Source organism: Capra hircus, chromosome 11 (assembly GCF_001704415.2).
Source record: "Capra hircus breed San Clemente chromosome 11, ASM170441v1, whole genome shotgun sequence".
In the NCBI taxonomy this organism is placed as follows: domain Eukaryota; kingdom Metazoa; phylum Chordata; class Mammalia; order Artiodactyla; family Bovidae; genus Capra; species Capra hircus.
The window spans coordinates 1,080,350-1,101,012 of NC_030818.1; the positions used below are offsets into that span (position 1 = coordinate 1,080,350).

The following is a 20,663-nucleotide window of genomic DNA, read 5'->3' on the forward strand; positions in this document are numbered from 1 at the left end:
CTCTGTGATGCTATTCATTTCCCAGCCGTGCTCGCTACACTGTGGTTACTGGTTACATGAGAGAATACGCTTATTCATAGGAAGGACACGCTGATGAATTAGAGAATAAAGGAGTATCGTGCCTGCAACTTCTCCAACAGTTCAGAAAATAGTCTGCACAGGTAGGTGTGAGAAAAGTGAAAGCCACTCAGTCGTCAGACTCTCTGTGACCCCCTTTGTGACTGCAGCCCACCAGGCTCCTCTGTCGGTGGGATTCTCCAGGCAGGAGTACTGGAGTGGGTGGCCATGCCCTCCTCCAGGGGATCCTTCCAATCCAGAGACTGAGCCTGCATCTCCTGTATTGCAGGCAGATTCTTCACCATCGGAGCCACCAGGGAGCCCGAGGTTTAAGGGAGGAGGATGTTAACCACATGCGGCAGAGTCAGCAGCAGGGGCTTGGGTGGCAGATACAAGCGGGGTCTCTGTACCATTTTGCAACTTTGGTGTAAAACTCTGCAATTATTTCAAAACCAAAAGTTAAAACACAGCATGCATGGAGCAATAAAACTCCCATCAGGTAGGGTGACGGGTCCCCCTGCCCAGGCAGGGTGGTTTGGGGAGATGACATAGAGTCCCTGGAAGAGAAGGGAACATTCACCTGGGCTTTGAGCTCACCTGGGCCTCTCTCACCTCCTGCTTCAGGGATTCAGCCTCCACAGCTTCGGCCCACAGGCCGCCCCCCGCCCTCCTCAAGGCCACTGACCACACGACAATTTCCCCTAGCGCTCTAACTGCGAAAGGGGAACGCAGCCTGTCAGGCTTTGCAAGGCTCGTGGCAACAAGAGACCAACACTCCACAAAAGGTACTGTAGCCATATTAAGTAGCTAAGGACACCAAATATTTAAAAGGCCATGACCCACTATAAAGTGGCTAAGCGGCAATGGACTCTGCCTGCCAAGAAGTGACACCTCCCGGGGACAGACAGTGCCTAACTTGAAAGCAAAATGCCTCCCATTTCCTGGTAAGATGTCCACCCCCAGCTGCACCCCCCCCGCCCCCCGGCCCCCGCAATTCAACAATGGCCCATCAGCGTGTCTGCAGACAATGGACCACTTGGAATCTGACAAGTTTCAAGACAGGCGACTGCAGGCCTGGGGTCACTGGGTCACCACTCAGGGTTTTAGTCTGCCACTTCGAACCGGCTATTTATAAGATCTGGAGAATATGCGTCATTTTAGAAAAATCACGTTTTAAGTTACAGTCCGTCCCCTACTCGTCCCCCAATATTCCAGCCTTCATAGAAACCTAGTCTCTTAAATGATTAGCAAGTGCATTTTTGCATTGGTTCTCTTTTTAAAAGAGAGATGCCAAGTAAGGTTTATAATTACAAAATATTGTAAGATATTGCAATGAAACTAATTTCTACTTATTTTACCCAAAACACTGAGAATCTCATTTGAAAAAAAAAACAAAGCATGAACACCGTCTACATTAAACCGTGCAATAACACTGGGCAGGGGAGACGGAGCCGGAAGCATGAAGAGTTAGAGGCTGCTTTGCCTTCTTCAATGCAGAGGCAGGTAACAACACGGCCAGACAGCCTGCGTCTCCTTTGCACACGATCAGGACTGGCCACCACCTCGACCGCCTCCATGTGCAGATGGCTGTGCCCCGACCCCACCACGTTAGCCTCACCACTGACCACTGAGGGCCACCACGGGGATGCATCGACAGGCCCATCTGGGAAGGCTCAGGGGGACCGTTGTAGAGTCACCGGTATCTCCTAAGGGCTTCCCTGGTGGCTCCGACGGTAAAGAACCCACCTGCAATGCAGGAGGCCCAGGTTCAAGCCCAAGGTCCCTGGAGGAGGGAATGGCAACCGACTCCATGAAGTTTAAAGAGAAACTTGGGCAAAATCTCCTTAAACCCACCTGGCTCTATGGTCAAAGGCTCTCAGTCAGCTCCCAAGAGGATGGAGTTGACAGCTGTTCTCTGTGTCCTGAGCTTCCCGGACTCTGAAGGCAGCAGGGCCCAACAGCCTCACCTCTCCCGGGGAGCCCCAGCCAAGCTAGACCTGAGTCCCAAGGCTATCCTCTGCCCCGAAAGATGGGGGGAAGCAAGGCCAATGTGCTGCTCAGTCACAGCCTTGCCCACCCTGTTCGGCTGTCACGGCCACTGAAGTCACCTCTTCCTGCTGGATCTGTGACACACGCCCGAATCACGGTGGGTGCATTTGGCCTACCCCTCGGAGGGACACATGTCCTTCCCCCCTCAGCACCAGGACCAACATCCCAGATACCCTGGGGCCCTGCTTCTGATCACTCTCCAAGTCCAGTGGGAAAGCCAAGTCCAGTGGGAAAGCCAAGTCCATACACACACACAGTAACCCCCAAATTCCACCGGAGAAACCGAGGCAGAGGACTGGGGGAACACTAACTTCTGTGGCCCATTACACAACAGTGCACCTTACAAAGAGGAGTGCCGCTGCAGATATAGGCTGAGAGGGGGTTATGTTCTGCGAACGGGTTCCCATCAGGGTGCGGGGCATTCTGCCAGCTAGACACAGCATCATAAGGAACCCTGAAGCCCGTTCATCCTTGTGACATCTTGCGTCTAATGACAGGCTCGTACAGTAGCACGTTTCCCATCAAACACACATACACACACCCAAGAGGAGGAGGAGCAAGTGAGAGTATTCTGAAAGTCCTTAACTCCTTGGTGGAGATTCTATACTGGAGAAATAAATAACTTGTAACTGGAAAACATCTCCATGTATGTTTACAAAAGCTTAGAAAGCATCGTATATAACAGGAAAATAAGAAAGGCTGAAAGCAATTTTACAGGGACCATTCATTTCCTCAACAAAAGCTAGCTACAAAAAAGCCTAACATTTAAAACAGGACAAAACATTGGGGTGTCCAAAGAATAAACTCCATCCAGAAGAAACAAAAAAAGAGAATCTTTAAAAGGAGTTTATAGGAAACCATAATGTCTGGGAAAAAAGGGAGTCAGATGAGAAGGAACACAGGAAGAATGACATTAAATTTTATTTTGTAGAAAATAATTGAGTGCTTCCTTTTGGATAAATCAACACAAATACCTTCATACACGGGAAACAGAAAAAATGTTATACCGTCACTGTTTAGCCACTAAATCGTGTCCTGCTCTTCGTGACCCCGTGGACTGTAGCCCACCACGCTACTTGGTCCATCGGAATTTTCAGGCAAGAATACTAGAGTGGGTTGCCATTTCCTACTCCAGGGGATCTTCTGGAACCAGGGATCAAACCCGGGTCTCCTGCATGGGCAGGCGGGTTTATTACCTACCACTGAGCCACCAGGAAGCCCAGAAAAAAGGTAAGCAAGCCGAAACCACATTCTCTCACGCGTGTGTTGGTGAACCCCTACAAGAAGCAGTCACACATGCTTCTAAGAGCCTAACTCCCTGAGTTAAAGCCTACACAGTTTAACACGTCTTCCATGAGAATAAGGTGTCCAAAATGGTCACATACATTGCCACTGAGCAAAACAAACAGTGTCTGCAGCCCAAGATCTAAGGCTGATTTTTTTTTCTTTTAAACCAACAGCACGCCTCAAAAATCCCAGCGCTATCAATTTGAGGTGCACAAAAATGTATACCCCGAATTACAGGCTGAAGGACCGGCCTCTAAATGCATCTCAACAAACGGAGCACTGAGCAGAGCAGTCGGGACTGGAAGGGCAGAAGGCGCTTCTGCTCCGACTCGCTGCCTGGCAAGCCGCAGGCGAGAGCTACCTTTTCCCCTCATCTTTCTGACTGCATCCCACAGCAAGCGGGATCTCAGTTCCCTGACCAGGGATCGAACCCGCACCCCCTTCACTGGAAGCACAGAGACTCAACCACAGAGCCATCAGGAAGCTCCGACTCGCTGCCCGGCAAGCCGCAGGCGAGAGCTACCTTTTCCCCTCATCTTTTTGACTGCATCCCACAGCAAGCGGGATCTCAGTTCCCTGACCAGGGATCGAACCTGCACCCCCTTCACTGGAAGCACAGAGACTCAACCACAGAACCATCAGGAAGCTCCGACTCGCTGCCTGGCAAGCTGCAGGGGAGAGCTACCTTTTTCCCCCTCATCTTTTTGACTGCATCCCACAGCAAGCGGGATCTCAGTTCCCTGACCAGGGATCGAACCCGCACCCCCTTCACTGGAAGCACAGAGACTCAACCACAGAACCATCAGGAAAGTCCAAGACTCTTACTTTAAAGCTGGCATCATTCCCTTTGGCTGCGTAAAGATGGAAATTTAAAAATGTCTTTACCTCTGACCCAAACTGCCTCAAGGGAGGACAGAAAGAGCCCCTCTGGCTTGAAGACTACGTTAATATTTTTGTGGAAGTATTTCAAATACATAAATACTTCCTTTTCTTCTAGCATGGAGGGTTAAAGGTTTGTGCTCCTACCATCCCCCCTTGGCTCATACTGTATTTTGTCTAATCGCTATCATTTAAGTTGAGCTGTAAAAGGAATGGAAAATGGGAATGGAGAAAGAAGAGGAGGTCACACCTAGGTAATACTGCTCATTTCCAGAATAAGCACAGAATCAAAAAAGGAGGTAAAGAAAACATCATTTACCCTTCTTGGGTAATACGCATTAAACTCGTCTCCGATACGCCGTAGCTCTTGGGCAATCCATATCTCTGGGCGTGTATCTGCAGGTACAGCCTGAGACTGCCTCATGGAAGCTGCATGAAAACAGACAGAACAAAAATCACATTGTTTTCCATGGATCATTCAGTAAGTCCCGAGGTCAGTTTTCAGAAGTCAGCCCATCTTACACATGGGATGTTCCCAGATGTCCAGAACTACAATCACACATTCCAGATTACAGTGGCAGGCTCTGCTCTGTAACCTCTGGTTCATGAATAAGGGATACTGGCGACTCAGAAGTGCCAAATTTACATATACTGCAGCCGATGAATTACACACCTCTATTTCGTGAAGGCAAGGACAGGCGGAAATGGTACAATCAATACTGCCAAGAGCCTTGACACACTCTACAGCTGCTGTTTAATCACTGAGCCATGTCTGACTCTTTGAGACCCCGTGGATTGTAGTCCACCAGGCTCCTCTGTCCATGGGATTTCTCAGCCAAGAATACTGGAGTGGGCTGCCATGTCCTTCCCCAGGGGAATCTTCCTGACCCAGAACTGAACCTATGTCTCTGCACTGGCAGATGGATTCTTTACCACCTGAGAAGCCACTTACCCTTGAAACATACAAGAACGTAAGTTAGGCTGTCCAGACAATAACTATATTTAGGTCATAAGGTAAGGTGAAATTCCTAGGAAAATGTCAAAATGACACAGGAATATGAGATGAAATGGCTGTCCTACTCAAAGTGAAGTCAGGAAAAACCTGAGAAATGAATGAGTTGGTTTCCATGGAAGGAGGCCAAACACAGCCAGTCCACACCAGCACCACTGCGGGGCCAAATGAAAGTGTAATTGCATGTTTTGTCTTGATATTAATGCAGTTAACAAAGATGGCCTCAAGTGTGCAAACATCACACGGAGAGAGGAAATGCTCTGGGGGTAAGAGCGAAAGCCCTTCTGGAAGGACAAAGAGGAGGGAGGTCCGCCCTTTCATTAAGCTGTCATTCCCGAACACACCCAGTACATTCAGCTGCTGGCTAATGAGCCCGCTGCCAAGCCAAAATATGGAGCACGCAAAAGAGTGATTTGCCCAGAGATCCCACGAGCACCAGGGAGATGGTGTCCTCCAAGGATCGCGAGGAAAAGCACTCGCCACACTCAGAGGAATACAGGCAGGCGACACGGGCAACAGGCAGAGAGAGGAGATCCTTGGATCTCAGCTGCTCTTCGCATGCGGCTTCTAACTTCCTGTTAAAAAGGGCATGCTGCACGGCAATTAAGGCGCACACGCTCCCCTTTGACCACAGGGAGATATTTAAACACCTATGATAATCAGATTCTGCCATAACATGAGTACAGCTTCCTGTTCTGTGTTTTCGTTAAAAAAAATTTTTTTTCTTGTATGTCGTATCTGGAGTTCTATTTATCATTACAAGCAACGGTGGTGTGGGTTCTGAGCTCTGTAAGATCAGTCAAAAGTAAATTTTTGGAGTTTTTGCCATGTCTTCTTAATTTCTTGCCCCAATTTCTCTGTCCCCCAGCCCTCACCCGAGGGAAACAGATGACCCCGAAAAGGCTGAAAGAAGCAGGGCGCCCTGTGTGTGTGCCCGCCCATGTGCACAGGAACACTTGTGGATCCTCTCCCGGATTATCCGCGCTGGGAACGAGCTGGAGGGGACACTCCCCAAGCACCCCGCGTAAAGAACACGAACACTGATGTCAGGGAAGCTTCTGGGAAAAGCCAGGCACGTTCCCTGAATACCTCTCCATCACACAGAAAACTGCCTTGCCTGCCTTTATCACACACACAGTTCCATCGTTACTCTGTATAAGCCTATTAAAATTACATTTTAAATGGCTAAACTGGCAGAAAACAGTTTCAGTTCAGACGTGATGCCAGATGGCAGGCCGCAGTTCACTCCGATCTCCTGGGTTTGCAGCTCTTCAAGGATTTTGTCTATCAGAGGGACCAAACCATGACTGTCTTTTTACATTATCAGTGATCATGAGCTTTGCCCCTGAACTTAGAAGCTGCTGTTACCAAGTTAACTGACCCTGAAGGGAAAGGAAAGCCTCTTTCCTGTGAATGCCCACTGTGAATCTGTACCTCTGGGACTATCTCAGGGAGGCACTGATACACCTGAGCAAACCAGCACCCAGGATGCCACGTGGCTGCTCAGAGCCAACCAGCACCTGCCTCTCCCGAACCCCAGAGCCCCGCTCATTTCTCACTATCCTGGGCTCTCTCTGAGAGAGTAAGTCTGCCTCCAACACTAGAGTCAGAAATGAAGACGGTGCCGATTATCCAAAGAGTCTGTGAAATCTAGACTGCGTGTTTTCCAAAGATGAGAGACTGGTAAAAAAAAAACTGCTGGCAAGTTACCTGAAGTTTAGCAAATTAAGACACTCACTAATTTACCCAACAAATATGAATGCCCATGAGCTAGACACTACTCAGGAGATGGCCTGGATACAGCAACCAGAGAGGACCCAGCCCTGCTCCCATGAGCTTACACTCCTGTGGATTATAGGCTAAATTTCAACTAAATGCTCAACAACTTCTGGACAATGATACTCCTACTTTATATTTCTGTAACACAAAATAGATGTTTGCTCCTTGGAAAAACACTATGACAAAACTATACAGCATATTAAAAAGCAGAGACATCACTTTGCCAGCAAAGGTCTGTATAATCAAAGCTCTGGTTTTTCCAGTAGCTACATATCGATGTAGCTGAGTGCCGAAGAATCGATGCTTTTGAATTATGATGCTAAAGAAGACTCTTGAGTGTCCCCTGGACAGCAAGGAGATCAAACCACTCAATACTAAAGGATATCAACCCTGAATATTCATTGGAAGGACTGTTCCTGAAGCTCCCACACTTTGGCCATCTGATGTGAAGAGCCAACTCATTGGGAAAATACCTCATGCTGGGGAAGACTGAAGGCAGGAGAAGGGGATGACAGAGGATGAGATGGTTGGATGGCATCACTGACTCAATGGACATGAGTTTGAGCAAACTCCAGAAGACGGTGAAGGACAGGGAAGCCTGGCGTGGGGTCACAAAAAGTCAGAAACGACTGAGCAACTGAACAACACAGAACAGAGGAAGGTCTCTTGGTAAATTTCCCCTACGCAGTAGATGAAATTTATTCAATTCTACCAATATTTAAAACCCCCACTGACGTGTGTGGTTAAGGAGGTTCTATCTGACTCACGTGAGGTCTGGCGGCTGGAAGCACCACGGGAGCCTCTTCAGTATCAAAACGAGCACCCAGTGACTGCATCAACCGAGCACCTGGAACTTTGGGGACCAGATGCGACTCACTCATCTTAGAGATAAACGTCTTGCTATTTATGGGGTAAGGAAATAAGCAGATGCTTCTTCAACAGAAAGAAGAGTTCTGTAATGAACTGTTAGCATCAATAAACACACAGAAACACAGCTACCAGGTCTGGCCAGGAGATTCAGGTGGGTTGTGTCTGTAGGTGGCCCCTGAAGCCACATTCTTACATAAGCTCCTGGAACAGACTGTCCACAGACCAGACCTTGAGAAACACTGGGCAGAGGGGGAAGAAGCCAGGGATCAGTCCTGGGGCCCAGACCTGCGTCTGCAGAGAACACTCAGGAGCTGGAAATTCTTCTTAACCTTAGATAATGGCCAGGTTAGACTAGGCTTAGCACCTGCTAACTGATAATAACAGATCGGTAAGAGAGCTAGCCACTGTTCTTGTTGCTCTTTAGCTGCTCAGCGGTGTCCACCTCTTTGTGACCCCATGGACTGTAGCCCACCGGCTCCTCTTTCCACGGGAGGAGCAAGAATACTGAAGTTGGTTGCCATTTCCTTCTCTCACGGGACCTTCCCAATCCAGGGATCAAACCCATGTCTCCTGTATTGATGGGCGGATTCTTTACCACTGAGCCGGCAGGAAGTCCAGCCACTGTTCTTAGGAGTATTTTTCAAGTTTCTATAGAACAGTGACATACAATATAAATTAACTTTTACAAAGGAGACTGATCTGTCTTGGCTACTCTTATCACCATTTGGGGCAGTTTTTTGAGTAAATACTTTTCTCGTTGCTTGAATTTATAAACCTAAAGTGTTTAATGACCAACATGCATCCTGCAATAAAGACTAGCCAATGTGTATACAGAGTATTGGTTTTCAAGTAAGACTGTAAGGCAAAAATTCTACTTTAATTATTTTTCAGAAGCATCCTATTCCCGTATTTTAGAAAGGTACTGTTAATCTGTAATACTATGGACTTTTCCACCTAAGTTTCAGAGACTATTTCTTAAGTGACAAAAGTCTCCTTTTCGGGGGAGGACAGGGGAACCTTTCCTTAGCTTCCTCACTAGTTTAGTGTCCGTCTGTCTGCCGTATGTGGCCTCATGTCACTTGAGAACCTAGCAAGACGGCGGGGGGGGGGGGGGGGGGGGGCGTCTGAGAGTCAGCTCACCAGTCCCAGGCCAGCACTGGTTGGAGCCAGAACAAAGGTTTTTATTTCCTTTACCATCAGTTTGTGGAATTCTTCTCCACAGTGACCAGAGCATTGATCACTGCAGTGAGGAAGGGATCCACGGCTCCGTCTTCTGAAGGTGAGCCTGGAGCTGGTGGCATTAAAGGGCAGGGGATAGTTGGGAAAAAAAAAAAAAAAAACCACCCTCAATCCTACAATCCTTTCTAGATACTTTATCTGCCTGCTCCCTTCCGCATTTACTCCACTTATCAAAAAGATAAATTAATATCTCTATAAGAAAGAGAAACATCATTATGCTGTCTGCAATGTGCTTAATAGCCATAAATGTTACCTGGGCTTCCCTTGTGGCTCAGCTGGTAAAGAATCCGCCTGCAATGCAGCAGACCTGGCTTCTGTCCCTGGGTTGGGAAAATCCCCTGGAGAAGGGAAGGCTACCCACTCCAGGATCCTGACCTGGAGAATTCCATAGACTATATATAGTCCATGGGGGCGCAAAGAGTCGGACACGGCTGAGCAACATTCATTTTCACTAACAAACTGTGTTTCTACTGGAAACAAAAGCTCTTATTACTACGTAAAAAGATCACATTTTAAAATTAGTATTTTTACATACACATAAAAGCTTCTTCAAGGGGGAAATAATAGTGATGAGGCGTATTTTCACCCACAGAAAATGCAGTTTCAGCATCTAAGAAGGCATTTCATTCATAAAGGTGGGAACTAACCCAGGAGAGGGGACGGAAGACAAAAAGGCACAACCAAACAGGAACTGCTCTCAACGTAAAACTGCTGTTCTGCCGCTCAGTCATGTCCGACTCCTGGCGACCCCAGGGACTGTCGCCTGCCGGGCTCCTCTGTCCACAGGCTTCTCCAGGCAAGAACACTGGAGCGGGTTGCCATTTCCTTCTCCAGGGGATCTTCCCACCCCAGGCACAGTATCTGCCCCGGCAGCTGGATTCTTTACCCACGGAGCCACGAGGGAAGCCCAATGCAAAGCTACGACTGTCCAAAAGCTGTAGCCAGAAGCCCACACAAGGCCAGCTCTGATCCCACAGCGTCTTCCTGAGCTCGGGAACTTGCTGGGAGCCCAGATTTCTAACCAAAGCCACTCATCCAAACTTGTAAGGCAGGACTTCCCTGGTGGTCCCGTGGTTACAGAATCCGCCGGCCGGCGCAGGGGACACGGGTCCAGCCCCTGGTCCAGGAACGAGGGTCCCGCATGCCACAGGTCACCTACCGATGCCCGAGCATCACAGTGCTGGGCCTGCCCACCCTAGAGCCTGTGCTCTACAGAAGAGGCCCCAGCGCCGAGCCTGTGCGCACCCCGACCAGAGAAAGCCCGCACACCGTGACGAGGGCCCAGTTTAGCACCCCACAAAGGCTTAGCGTGCAGCCGCGCCAGAGGCGGCGAGCCAGCAAACTGAGACATGCTCAGTACAGCTCATTGACCCTCCTGCAGACAATTTTATGAAATCTGGCACTTACCGGTAACCTGATTTCCTACAGGGAAAAAAACAAACCCACAAGGTGTATGATTAATCTATTTTTCTCTACCAGTGTAGAGGCAGGTAGAAAGCAGGACCTTTTTCAACACCAAAGAACTCTCGAGTTACTGAAAGATGTGTAGTGTTTGATTAACAGACTGTTGTGGTTCAGCTACAGAACTAGTTTCCAGCCCAGAGGGTAATTCCAAATCTTAAAAGTTCAACAAGTGAAAAAAAATTAATATCGTGGTTAAGTGGCTGATAGTGAAATCAGGCTGAGGCTTTCGGAAAGGGCTTTCTGTAGCGCTGCCAGCAAGAGTGGGAACATTAAAAAAAAAGAAAACGAGATTGCCACTGCGTAATGAGCTTGACGTCAGTCAAGCCAAACCTGATTTCTCCTGAATGCTCAACCACCTCACCCCACTGCTCCGAATGGCAGGTGTTCAAAGGCACCGAGGTCCCAGCCTGACGTCCACTGCCATCTTTCCACACCCAACCAGGGGACTGCGAGCATCCGGGGGCGGGGCTAGGGGAACGCGGGGTATAGCTGCGCGCACACCGCTTTGGTCCTCCTTGGGGACAGGATGCTCTCACATCTCTGGGCCAGGGACTGTCTGAGTTCCCAGCATGTCACTACTGGAGCTTCAGGTACAGAACTGGAAACCAGGCAAACGCCCACAGGAGCATGCACTCTACACTGTTCTCAGGTGTTCTGTGAACTGTAAGCACTGGGGCAGAATCGAGATCAGATTTTCAGCTAACCACTGTGAACCGAGCTCTGAATCAATTTCCCACTCAGAGCTGAGGAAGGATTTCTCTTCCTTGCAGAGATGCTGAATGTGTGACTAAAGAAATGACTGTTTTTATTTTAAACATACCACAGCATGTACTGAGGCAAGTAAGAGCTCACTGCGCCCCTATTTACCAGGGACTACGGAGCAGTAAGAAAGACTGGAAGGACAGTCCCTCCTCCCGGCATTTAGGGGCTGAACCAAAAGCCATGAAGAGCCACTTTGTAGGCTCTGAAACCAGGGCTAAACCAATTCTGAAACAGACGCTCCAAAAATTCCGAGGAAGCACTGATTCTGCATGCGGCCCCTTAGGATTATTCATTTAGGGAAGTAAAAATTCTGGGATGTTTATCCAACCCAACAGTCTCCTGACTTAGGGGGCTATCTTCAGAAGTACCTTTATTAACGAAGATTTGTCCACAGCTGACGAGGAGGATGAGGAAGTCACTAGCCATCCGGCCACCATTTCCACTGGAAAGCCATCTGAGGGGCTGAGCGGTCTCGGACGCTTCTGGATCCCCAGCCCCAGGGCAGAAGGGCTGCTGCCGTGACAGCTCGGCTGCAGCAACGCTTTCAGAAGTCACCTTCCACTCTGACGGTTCTCACAAAGCAAATGAGCCAGAGCCCAATTATCTGCAGACACACACCTCTCTCTGGATCTATTATTTCCCAACTGCCTCATCTTGTTTATTGAGACTCCTCTATCAACTCCACTGAGCCACTGGATGAAAATGAAAGGGAACTGAAATAAAGCGATGGCACACAGCATCATTACTCATCAAGTTTTTACACCTGTTTTTCCCTGGCACACATGTAGGTGAACCTCTAAGCAGTTGCATGAATTCAGGATGGTGCTTTATAAACAGCTGCTGGGATCAAAAAACAAAAAAAAAACTTAGGAGCTGCAGCCAGTGTGTGTTGCCCACTGCTTTTACGTGACTGTGAGTAAGAAAATCAAAATAAGCTACTTCAATCAATTTCCAGTCTGACTGTGTGGAAACTGCCAGAAAGCCAAGGCTATGAGGCTGGAAATCAGTGTTTGTATCTTTTCCCTGTGACAGTTACCTGTTTCTTACAATAAACTATGAATTTAAAAGCATTAGGATGAATGCTATGCCTTCTTACTAACTATGCAACCTCTAATGAACTAGCTCCCCATATCACCCGAGCTGTCCCGCACAATCCATGTTTTTCCAGAAGCCAGTGGCATGCCAGAAGCAAACCCAGATTTTGAGTTTTTATGTCTATGTCCAAGGACATACCAGCTAACTCTGAGTCACAGCAGGAGCCAGCAGGTGGGGACGTGGCAGAAGCTTCCTGCACCGCAAGGCCTGCACCCTGACCTGGGACAGGTGCCCCGCTTTTCCTAAGGCGCCGCAGTCCTGCTGACGGGCACTGGGGGCTACAGAGTTCTTCCTTCTGGGAACCGGAGCTTTCCCTTCTAACCCCAACCCAAATCTAGACTCTGTCCCCTGGGGCTACAAAGATAATCCCTCTCAGTCACCACCCTGCCTTTGAATCATGAAGCTGCTACCATGTGCCCCACATGTGGTCCTGAGTCAGATCCTTCCACATTCCTTTCGTGGCAAGGTGCTCCATCTGGTCCTGCTCCATCTGTTTCCCAACACACGCTGCTCTGAGCAGTGTGGGGCCATGGTCTCACTAGGTCTGGATGGGCGCAGGAAGACAGGCGACAGGACTGTTCCTCGCTTTCCCCATATGCGCCTAGCCCCACTATCCCCAGGACCGCTGTGGCTCTTATTCCTATAGTCTTACAATTCTTTCCAGTCAGTCCTAAAGGAAATCAACCCTGAATACTCAATGAAAGGACTCATGCTGAAGCTCCAATACTCTGGCCACCTGAGGTAGAAAGCTGACTCATCGGCAAAGACCCTGATGCAGGGAAAGACTGAAGGCAGGAGGAGAAGGGGACGACAGAGGATGAGATAGCTGGGATGGCATCATCGACTCAATGGACCTGAGTTTGAGCAAACTCTGGGAGACAGTGAAGGACAAGGAAGCCTGGCGTGCTGCAGTCCTTGGGGTCGCAGGGTCAGACATTACTTAGCAACTGAACGAGAAGATTCCTTCCAGAAGATCATGGAGGACTTGACTATGCAGTCTTCTTTTGAAAAACAAAAACAACCCCCCAGATAAATACAGTCCAGGCTATGCTCCTTCCACTGACCAGCAGAGACAACTTCCTATCCACAAAACTTATTTCACCACTTATTCCAGCAAAACTACGAAAAGAGAAATGCTTTTTGAAGACCCTTGACAAGTAAACATACAACTCTATATGTTAATTCACTTAAGACCATTCCTTAGAAATAAAGTGTTAAAAATTTTGAGGTTACTAGCTTTTGGTAACCTGGGTTCCTGGCCCATCATCAGATCTAGGGGAGGAAACAAGAATTTACACTACGAATATAAAAAATTTCTGACTAGAGAGCACACGTGGCTTCCTCTATGAAATTTAATGCTGGCGGCAGGAAACAGGTGATGAAAATCTCTTCTCCTCAGTTCACATGAAGGTCTTAAGCATCATAGTGTTTTGTCTTAATAACAGTGGAGACCCAGGCAAAGGGGCCAAAACAGAATCCTGAAAAGCTGCATCCGAAACAGCTTTCCAATTAAGACCTGTAAAACCCTGTAATTTTATTTATGCACTTAAAGTTTATCAAGGCCATGTGCTAACTGAAGCGCTTAGCTGTTAATGCAGATATATGGTGACTGATAACACACTCGAGGGATGAGGTATAATGAAAGCTTCCCACTTAAAACAAATTCACGAGGGATGAGGTATAATGAAAGCTTCCCACTTAAAACAAATTCACAAGAGCCAGCTGCCTCTTCTTATCCCACATCGTATCAAGAGAGAAAACATCACACCTCAATTCCAGACACTGTTTTGCATAATCACAAGGACGGAATCATTGTGTTTGGACATTTGATGATTTAAGTATTTGGCCTCAAAACACATGTCTGTCTCAGTTGGACTGTCTGATTCCTCTCCCCTAGAAAATTCACAAAGCTCCTGTGTCTAGAAGACACATTGATGCTGAACACGGGGGCGGGGGCAGGGAAGAATCCCTCCAAGGGACACAGGTGAACACAGCCCCAAAGCCTTTTGTAGAAAAGCGTTAGTCACTCAGCCCTGTCCGACTCTGTGACCCCATGGACTGTAGCCCGCCAGGCTCCTCTGTCCATGGAATTCTCCAGGCAAGACTACTGGAGTGGTTGCCATTCCCTTCTCCAGGGGATCTTTCCAACCCAGGGATCAAACCCAGGTCTCCTGCATTGCAGGCAGATTCTTTACCATCTGAGCCACCAGGGAAGCCACCTTTTTATAGAAAACCCCATGATAAAAAAGAAACACTGTAAGAATTGAACCCTGCATAAAAAATAAGAAAACCAAAAGGCTCAAGTGAGCAGAGAATTTGATTGGTGTGGTGAGTAGTCCATCAGAAAGATGGTTGGAGCCCAAGTTCCTTCATCCACGGACCAGCCTGTACCAACCCCACTGAAGGCACCACCTAACCTCTACATGACAAGGCAATTCCTGGGGAGGAGGCAGTGACCCTAAGGCCTCCTCTGCAAACCACAAGAATGTCCTGTCAACGGCTGTGCCACGTCCCCATGCAGGACGAGAACGGAAGCCGGTCACTGCTCTACTCCTCTGTGGGCTCCGACCCTGGGCGCAGCAGCCTGGCTGCCCCTGGGCATCCGAGGCGGCGCTCGTGGTGGAGAACTTGCCTTCCAGTGCAGGAGACAGAGAGACGCGGGTTTGATCCTGGGTCAGGAAAATCCCCCGGAGGAGGAAACGGCAACCCATTCCAGTATTCTTGCCTGGTGAATCTGACGGACAGAGCCCGGCGGGCTACAGTCCATGGGGTTGCAGAGAGTCGGATAAGACTGAAGTGACTTAGCACGAGCTTAGAAACCCAGTGTGCAACACCGATTAAACAGGGTCACTCCAGTTCAGTGTAGCCTCCACCAACCAACTCCCTACAGTGCCCCTCTGACCACTGCAGACTGGCTGCAACACCCTCCCGTTTCAGGAGGACACAGGTCCCCAGCCAGCTGGAAAGACCTGCCCCGGGGGCTGCACAACATCAGAGAAGGGTCACGACCGGCCTGGGTCACTTGCTGCAAGTGTCCGCTCCAACGCTTCCTTCCTACCAACTATTAGAAAGAAGGACCTGAGAGAGCGCGGAGCATGGCTGGTGTGTGCGTCAGGCTTCCCTTACAGAAGGAACCCAGTTCTAAGCTTCCAAGGCTTCCAGGGACAGAATCCACATGACAGGAGACAGGGCATCTCAGACACTCATCCACGCTTTAAATATCAGCAAACTCTTTTTAAACTGACAAGCATATGAGCTTGTGCTCCTTATCACCACAGTTCCTTAGGCTGGCAAGTTGTCTTGACCAGTTTAGCAGAATTTATACTCACTGCAGGCTTCCCTGGTGGCTCAACAGTAAATAATCTGCCTGCAATGTCGAAGTGGCAGGTTCGATTCCTAGATCAGGAAGATCCCCTGGAGGAGGGCATGGCTACCCACTCTAGCATTTTTGCCTGAAGAATCCCATGGACAGAGGAGCTTGGTGGACTACAGTCCACGGGGTCAACAAGGAGTCAGACACAAATGAGCAACTACACATCCCCAGAGGTCTAAATTCAAACATTTACTAAGATAGCATAGATCCAGAATTCAACTCCAGACTACCCTGCATTAAGAAATTTCTCAAAGGAGGAAAAACCAGACAATAAGCAAGCAACCTTTAGTCTCTCCCCCAGCACTTATTCCACAGAAAACTCACCTAAACTAAGGCTGTCAAGTGTGGCTCATCCCATACACTGCCCCCCGCCCCTCCAAGACACACATCTGCAAGAGAGAAACAGGTCCCTACCACACAAGCAAGTTGCTGTGAAAAGTCGCAGGTCACTCACTGAACTGATAAATCGCTTACATCCAAATGTTTTAGGAACTGGAGTGGGACGCATGCTCTGGTCTAGGAACGGGACTCATTTTTGGGGAAAAAAGTTCCCAGAGCAACTAAGCTGAGCAGCATCATGTCGAACCAGTATTTTTACCATACACCCTCTTGGACTGAAACGGTTCATTTCTTTTTTTTTTTTTTTTTAAGAAATTTTAGCTCCAAAACCATTTTCCCGCCTAAAGGCCTCAAAGCCCAAACTAAAGGGAGCACTGCGTCCTGTGCAGAGCGCCAGGCTCCCGGCTCTGGGTCCAGGACAAGACAGGGCCGCAGGCAGCCCTCCCCCATCAGCCTGCGGGCACACGTGGCCAGGCAGCCCTTCTTAGGAGCCGGTCGGCTCACCACTGGTTAAACCCTCGTGAACCACCGGGATCTGATCCAGGGTTGCAAACAGAGGAAATGCAAAGTGAATGTGGGGTTACCATAGGACGCCGGGGATACCGACTCACTCTAAGCAAATACTTGAAACCACGAAGGCCTAGCCTCTTACACACTGGGCTTCAACCTGTCCTCCCAGGAACCGGTCAGCTCACAGCGTACAAAAAAGTTCTCAAGGGTTCATGACTCATTCACTCAGAAGTAAAAACCAAAATTTAACAATGGCCAAGAAGCAGAATTTGCACAGGGAAAAGGGAAAAAAAGCTGTTTTAAAATTCTCAGTTCTATTCATGTGTGTGCACTGAGTCACTTCAGTTTTGTCTGACTCTGTGGGGCCCCATGGACTGTAGCCCACCAGGCTCCTCTGTCCACGGGATTCTCTAGGCAAAAACACTACAGTGGGTTGCCATCTCCTACTCCAGGAGACATTCCTGACCCAGGGATTGAACCCATGTCTCTTACGTCTCCTGCACTGGCAGATGTATTCTCTACCACTGGGACCAGCTGGTGAGCCCCTGGTACAGACCAGGGGGCACCCAGCACAGGCTTCAGCTCTCCTGAGATAAGCAGGCCAATGGCTGGGTTCTCTCTCCAGTGAGCATATCTCATTTCCTCCACTGCCATGAACTGCCCACAGCACACCGACGATCACGTGTGTGCATGTGTGTTTGTGCCTGGGTGCACGTGTGTTGGCCCTGCTGCTCTCTGGCCCCGGGCAGCTCACGGCTTTCACAGACAGGCTTCCTGAACCTGGGAAGGAACCCAAGCGTCTCACAGCTCCTGCGCTGGCAGGCAGGTTCTCTATCAATTGCACCACAACCCTGCTCAGCCAATGACTACTGCTAACGTTAAAACAGTGAGCAGAATATCTCTTATTTTGAAAAAAGTTGCAATAACTTCTAACTGCAGGAAAAAGCAGTTCAAGCCTGTCTTAAGCGTCCAGATCTTTCTTTCTCCAAATACACGTCTTGAGCTACAGTCAAGTTTCTGCCTAAGCCAACAGGCCATCCTTCTCAGGTGTCCCTGACACAGACCTGGTTCCAACAGAGCCGGTGCAGTAGGGGTTTCCAGATGTTTCTCCACGATCCAAATATCTGCCAAGGTTCTTCTCAGGGTGATGTGCAGGTTCATGGGCAGGTCAAGGGTGATTTGGACCTCCCTTGCCCTCCCAGGCCACTTCCTAGAAAAGATTTTCTTTCCTTTTTTGCTTGTTTGTTCTGGGGCCTGGCAGGGTTAGAATTACAGCTCATTTCCAGATGAAATGACTTCCTTGTGGGTTTCCTAAAGTCCTAAAATGACAGCTCCTTCCCATGGAAAGGAGGAAGGAATGTTTCATTCTGTCATGCTCAGGGTCCTGCCGGAAGCTTCCACAGTCCCTGAGCAAGGAAAACAGTGACCAAGTCCCTGCCAGCTGCTCTCTGCCCAGGAGCTTATACAAAAGCCCTCAACTCTTGGGATGTGAGCACTTCTGTCTCCATCTGATGGATGAGGAAATTGAAGCTCTAAGAGACAAACAGATCTGCCCAGGTTACTCGTGGGGCTGAGAACAGCTGGGCACGACCCAGACCCCACTCCAGACCCATGTGCAGCCCTGAGACAGGAAGGCAATCTTACAGGTGCCCAATCAACACTCACCCTGCCAGCCGGAGCTCTTACACCATGACTCAGGTGGCACCAGAGGTAAAGAATCCGCTTGCCAATGCAGGAGATCTAGGTTTGACCCCTGGGTTGGGAAGCTCCCCTGGTGAAGGGCATGGCAATCGAGTCAAGTATTCTTGCCTGGAGAATCCCGCGGACAGAGGAGCCCGGTGGGCTAGAGTCCATGGAGTCGCATGGAGTTGGACACGATTGAAGCAACCGAGCATGCACACACTCACTTTGCTAAAATAAAAGGGAGACCCCCAAAGAGAACATTAGGAGGCAAAGGTCCACCTGGAGTACTTGTGATGAGCCAAAAGCTTCATCTCACCTGGATGAAATGTTTAACAACATAACGGATGTGGCTGTCAACACTAAGCCATACAAGTTAACGCTGAATTACACACGCCACAGTGACAAGCTGCTGGTCAAAATGCCAAAAGCGAAGGTTGAAAAATTTTTTAAGTCTTTTTTAATTTAAAATTAAAAATAATCTTTTTAAGATTTTTTTTTGATGTGATCCATTTTAAAAGTCTTTAATGAATCTGTTATTACTTCTGTTTTATGCTGTGCTCTTTTTGCCCTGAGGCATGTGGGATCTTATCAAACCCACACCCCACCCTTCCCCCACCCCCACATTGGAAGGCAAAGTCTTAACTACTGGGCTGCCAAGGAAATCTCCCCTCAAATTTTAAATATATACATTATGCATTAATTATAAATGCTACTCATGATGATTTTCCAAATACCAAAAAAAGAAAAACAAATAAGGTAAGAAGGTTAAGACCACGTGTGAGTTGAATACAAAAAGTTTCACTATTAACATTTTGATGTATTTTTCTTCTAATCTTTTTGTTATGCTTGTAAACTGCTTGAACACAAAACCACGTGCTATGGGGTACATGTTCATGTCGCCCATAAAATTCACCTCCAGTGTGATGTACATGGAGGTGGGGCCTATACAGGGTTATCAGGTCAGGAGGGTGGAGTCTTCGTGAGTACAGTTAGTGCCCTTAGAAGAAGGGGTCAAGGAGTTAGCTTCCTGTCTCCCCACCTCGTGACACAGAAGCCACCTACGAGCCTGGAAGAGGGTCATCGGAGCCTGACCATGCCAACACCTGGGTCTCAGACTTCAACTTCCAGAACTTCAGACAAATGTTTATTCTCAAAGGCACCCAATCTACGGTGTTTTAGTCACAGCAGCACAAACTGACAGTAACACTAGGGTGTCATCAAGAACTCTGTAACTCTGTAAGGCTTAACATTATGCCAGGAGCATTTTCCATGTGATTATTCTTTTTAACATCTTTATGAAGACAGCTTCACAATCACAGCCCAGGGATGTGTAGTAACGTAGAGGTTTTCCTATACCATGAGTACTGCCAACAGTTTTCCGGTTGGTGTAAAAAACGCCGTGATGAACGCTCTGCACATACGCTTCCGCCAGCATTTCCTGGGAAAGGAAGGACTGCCAGGCCCTCTTCTGTGCCCACCGAGCAGGGTCTGCAGGCAGGCGGGTGACACAGGGCTCACAGCCCAGTGCCCGACACAGCACAGCACAGGTCTCTAAGGACAGACGTTTGCTTTGTGTCCACAAGAACTCCACAGACCAGGAAAGCAGCCTAAGGCCACGTGCCCTGGCCCAGGTCCTGGCCACTGACGTGAACAACCAGAGGACAGTGACGGCAGGGTGAAAGCGGCTGGGAGTCCGTCTCGGGAGGAGTATGCCGAGGCTGAGGCTGACCCAACGAAGGAAAAGCAAACACCGCTGGACTCTGGTGTGGGCAGTGGGGGTCCATGGGGAGTCCTGCCCAGAATGGGGGGGCGACCACAGACCAGGAGTGTGTGGACACTCGGGCACTGGACAAGTGCTCTGAATCACTGGTCTGAAAAGTAGGTCAGGAAACACCGTGTCAGATGGTCTGGCATTCAACTGGCAATTATGTGCGTATGCAGATCTAGAAATCTAACACCACCAAGGTCCTAAATATTAACTAAGACAAATCAATGGATGATCGATCTTCTTCCTGCTTTACAGTAGAGTCCAGTCATTCCAAGAACTGCAGGACTTACCATTTTCCTTAATGAGAAGTTCCTCTGCAGCACGCGCTGCCAAACTTGAGTTACCCATACATTTTCAGACAGTGCATATGAGGGGGGCCTGCTGGGTACCCACTGAGGGTACACTACCAGAGGATTACAAGACTGAACGCTGCAGTTAGTATCTAAAAACATGTCAAGGATTACTGTTCAATCTCTTCCGACACAAAAAGCCTATCA

General features: G+C 48.7%; 1 protein-coding gene across 6 annotated transcripts in view; it reads right to left on the minus strand.

Annotated features, from left to right (window-relative positions):
• Positions 1–20,663, minus strand: part of BCL2L11 (BCL2 like 11) — a 71,308-nt gene that overhangs the window by 32,178 nt on the left and 18,467 nt on the right. For all 6 annotated transcript variants that reach the window (XM_018054810.1, XM_018054809.1, XM_018054812.1 and 3 more), the window contains one exon: positions 4,592–4,701. In XM_018054810.1, the coding sequence (XP_017910299.1) occupies positions 4,592–4,701 (110 nt within the window). The remainder of the gene's footprint in view (positions 1–4,591; positions 4,702–20,663) is intronic.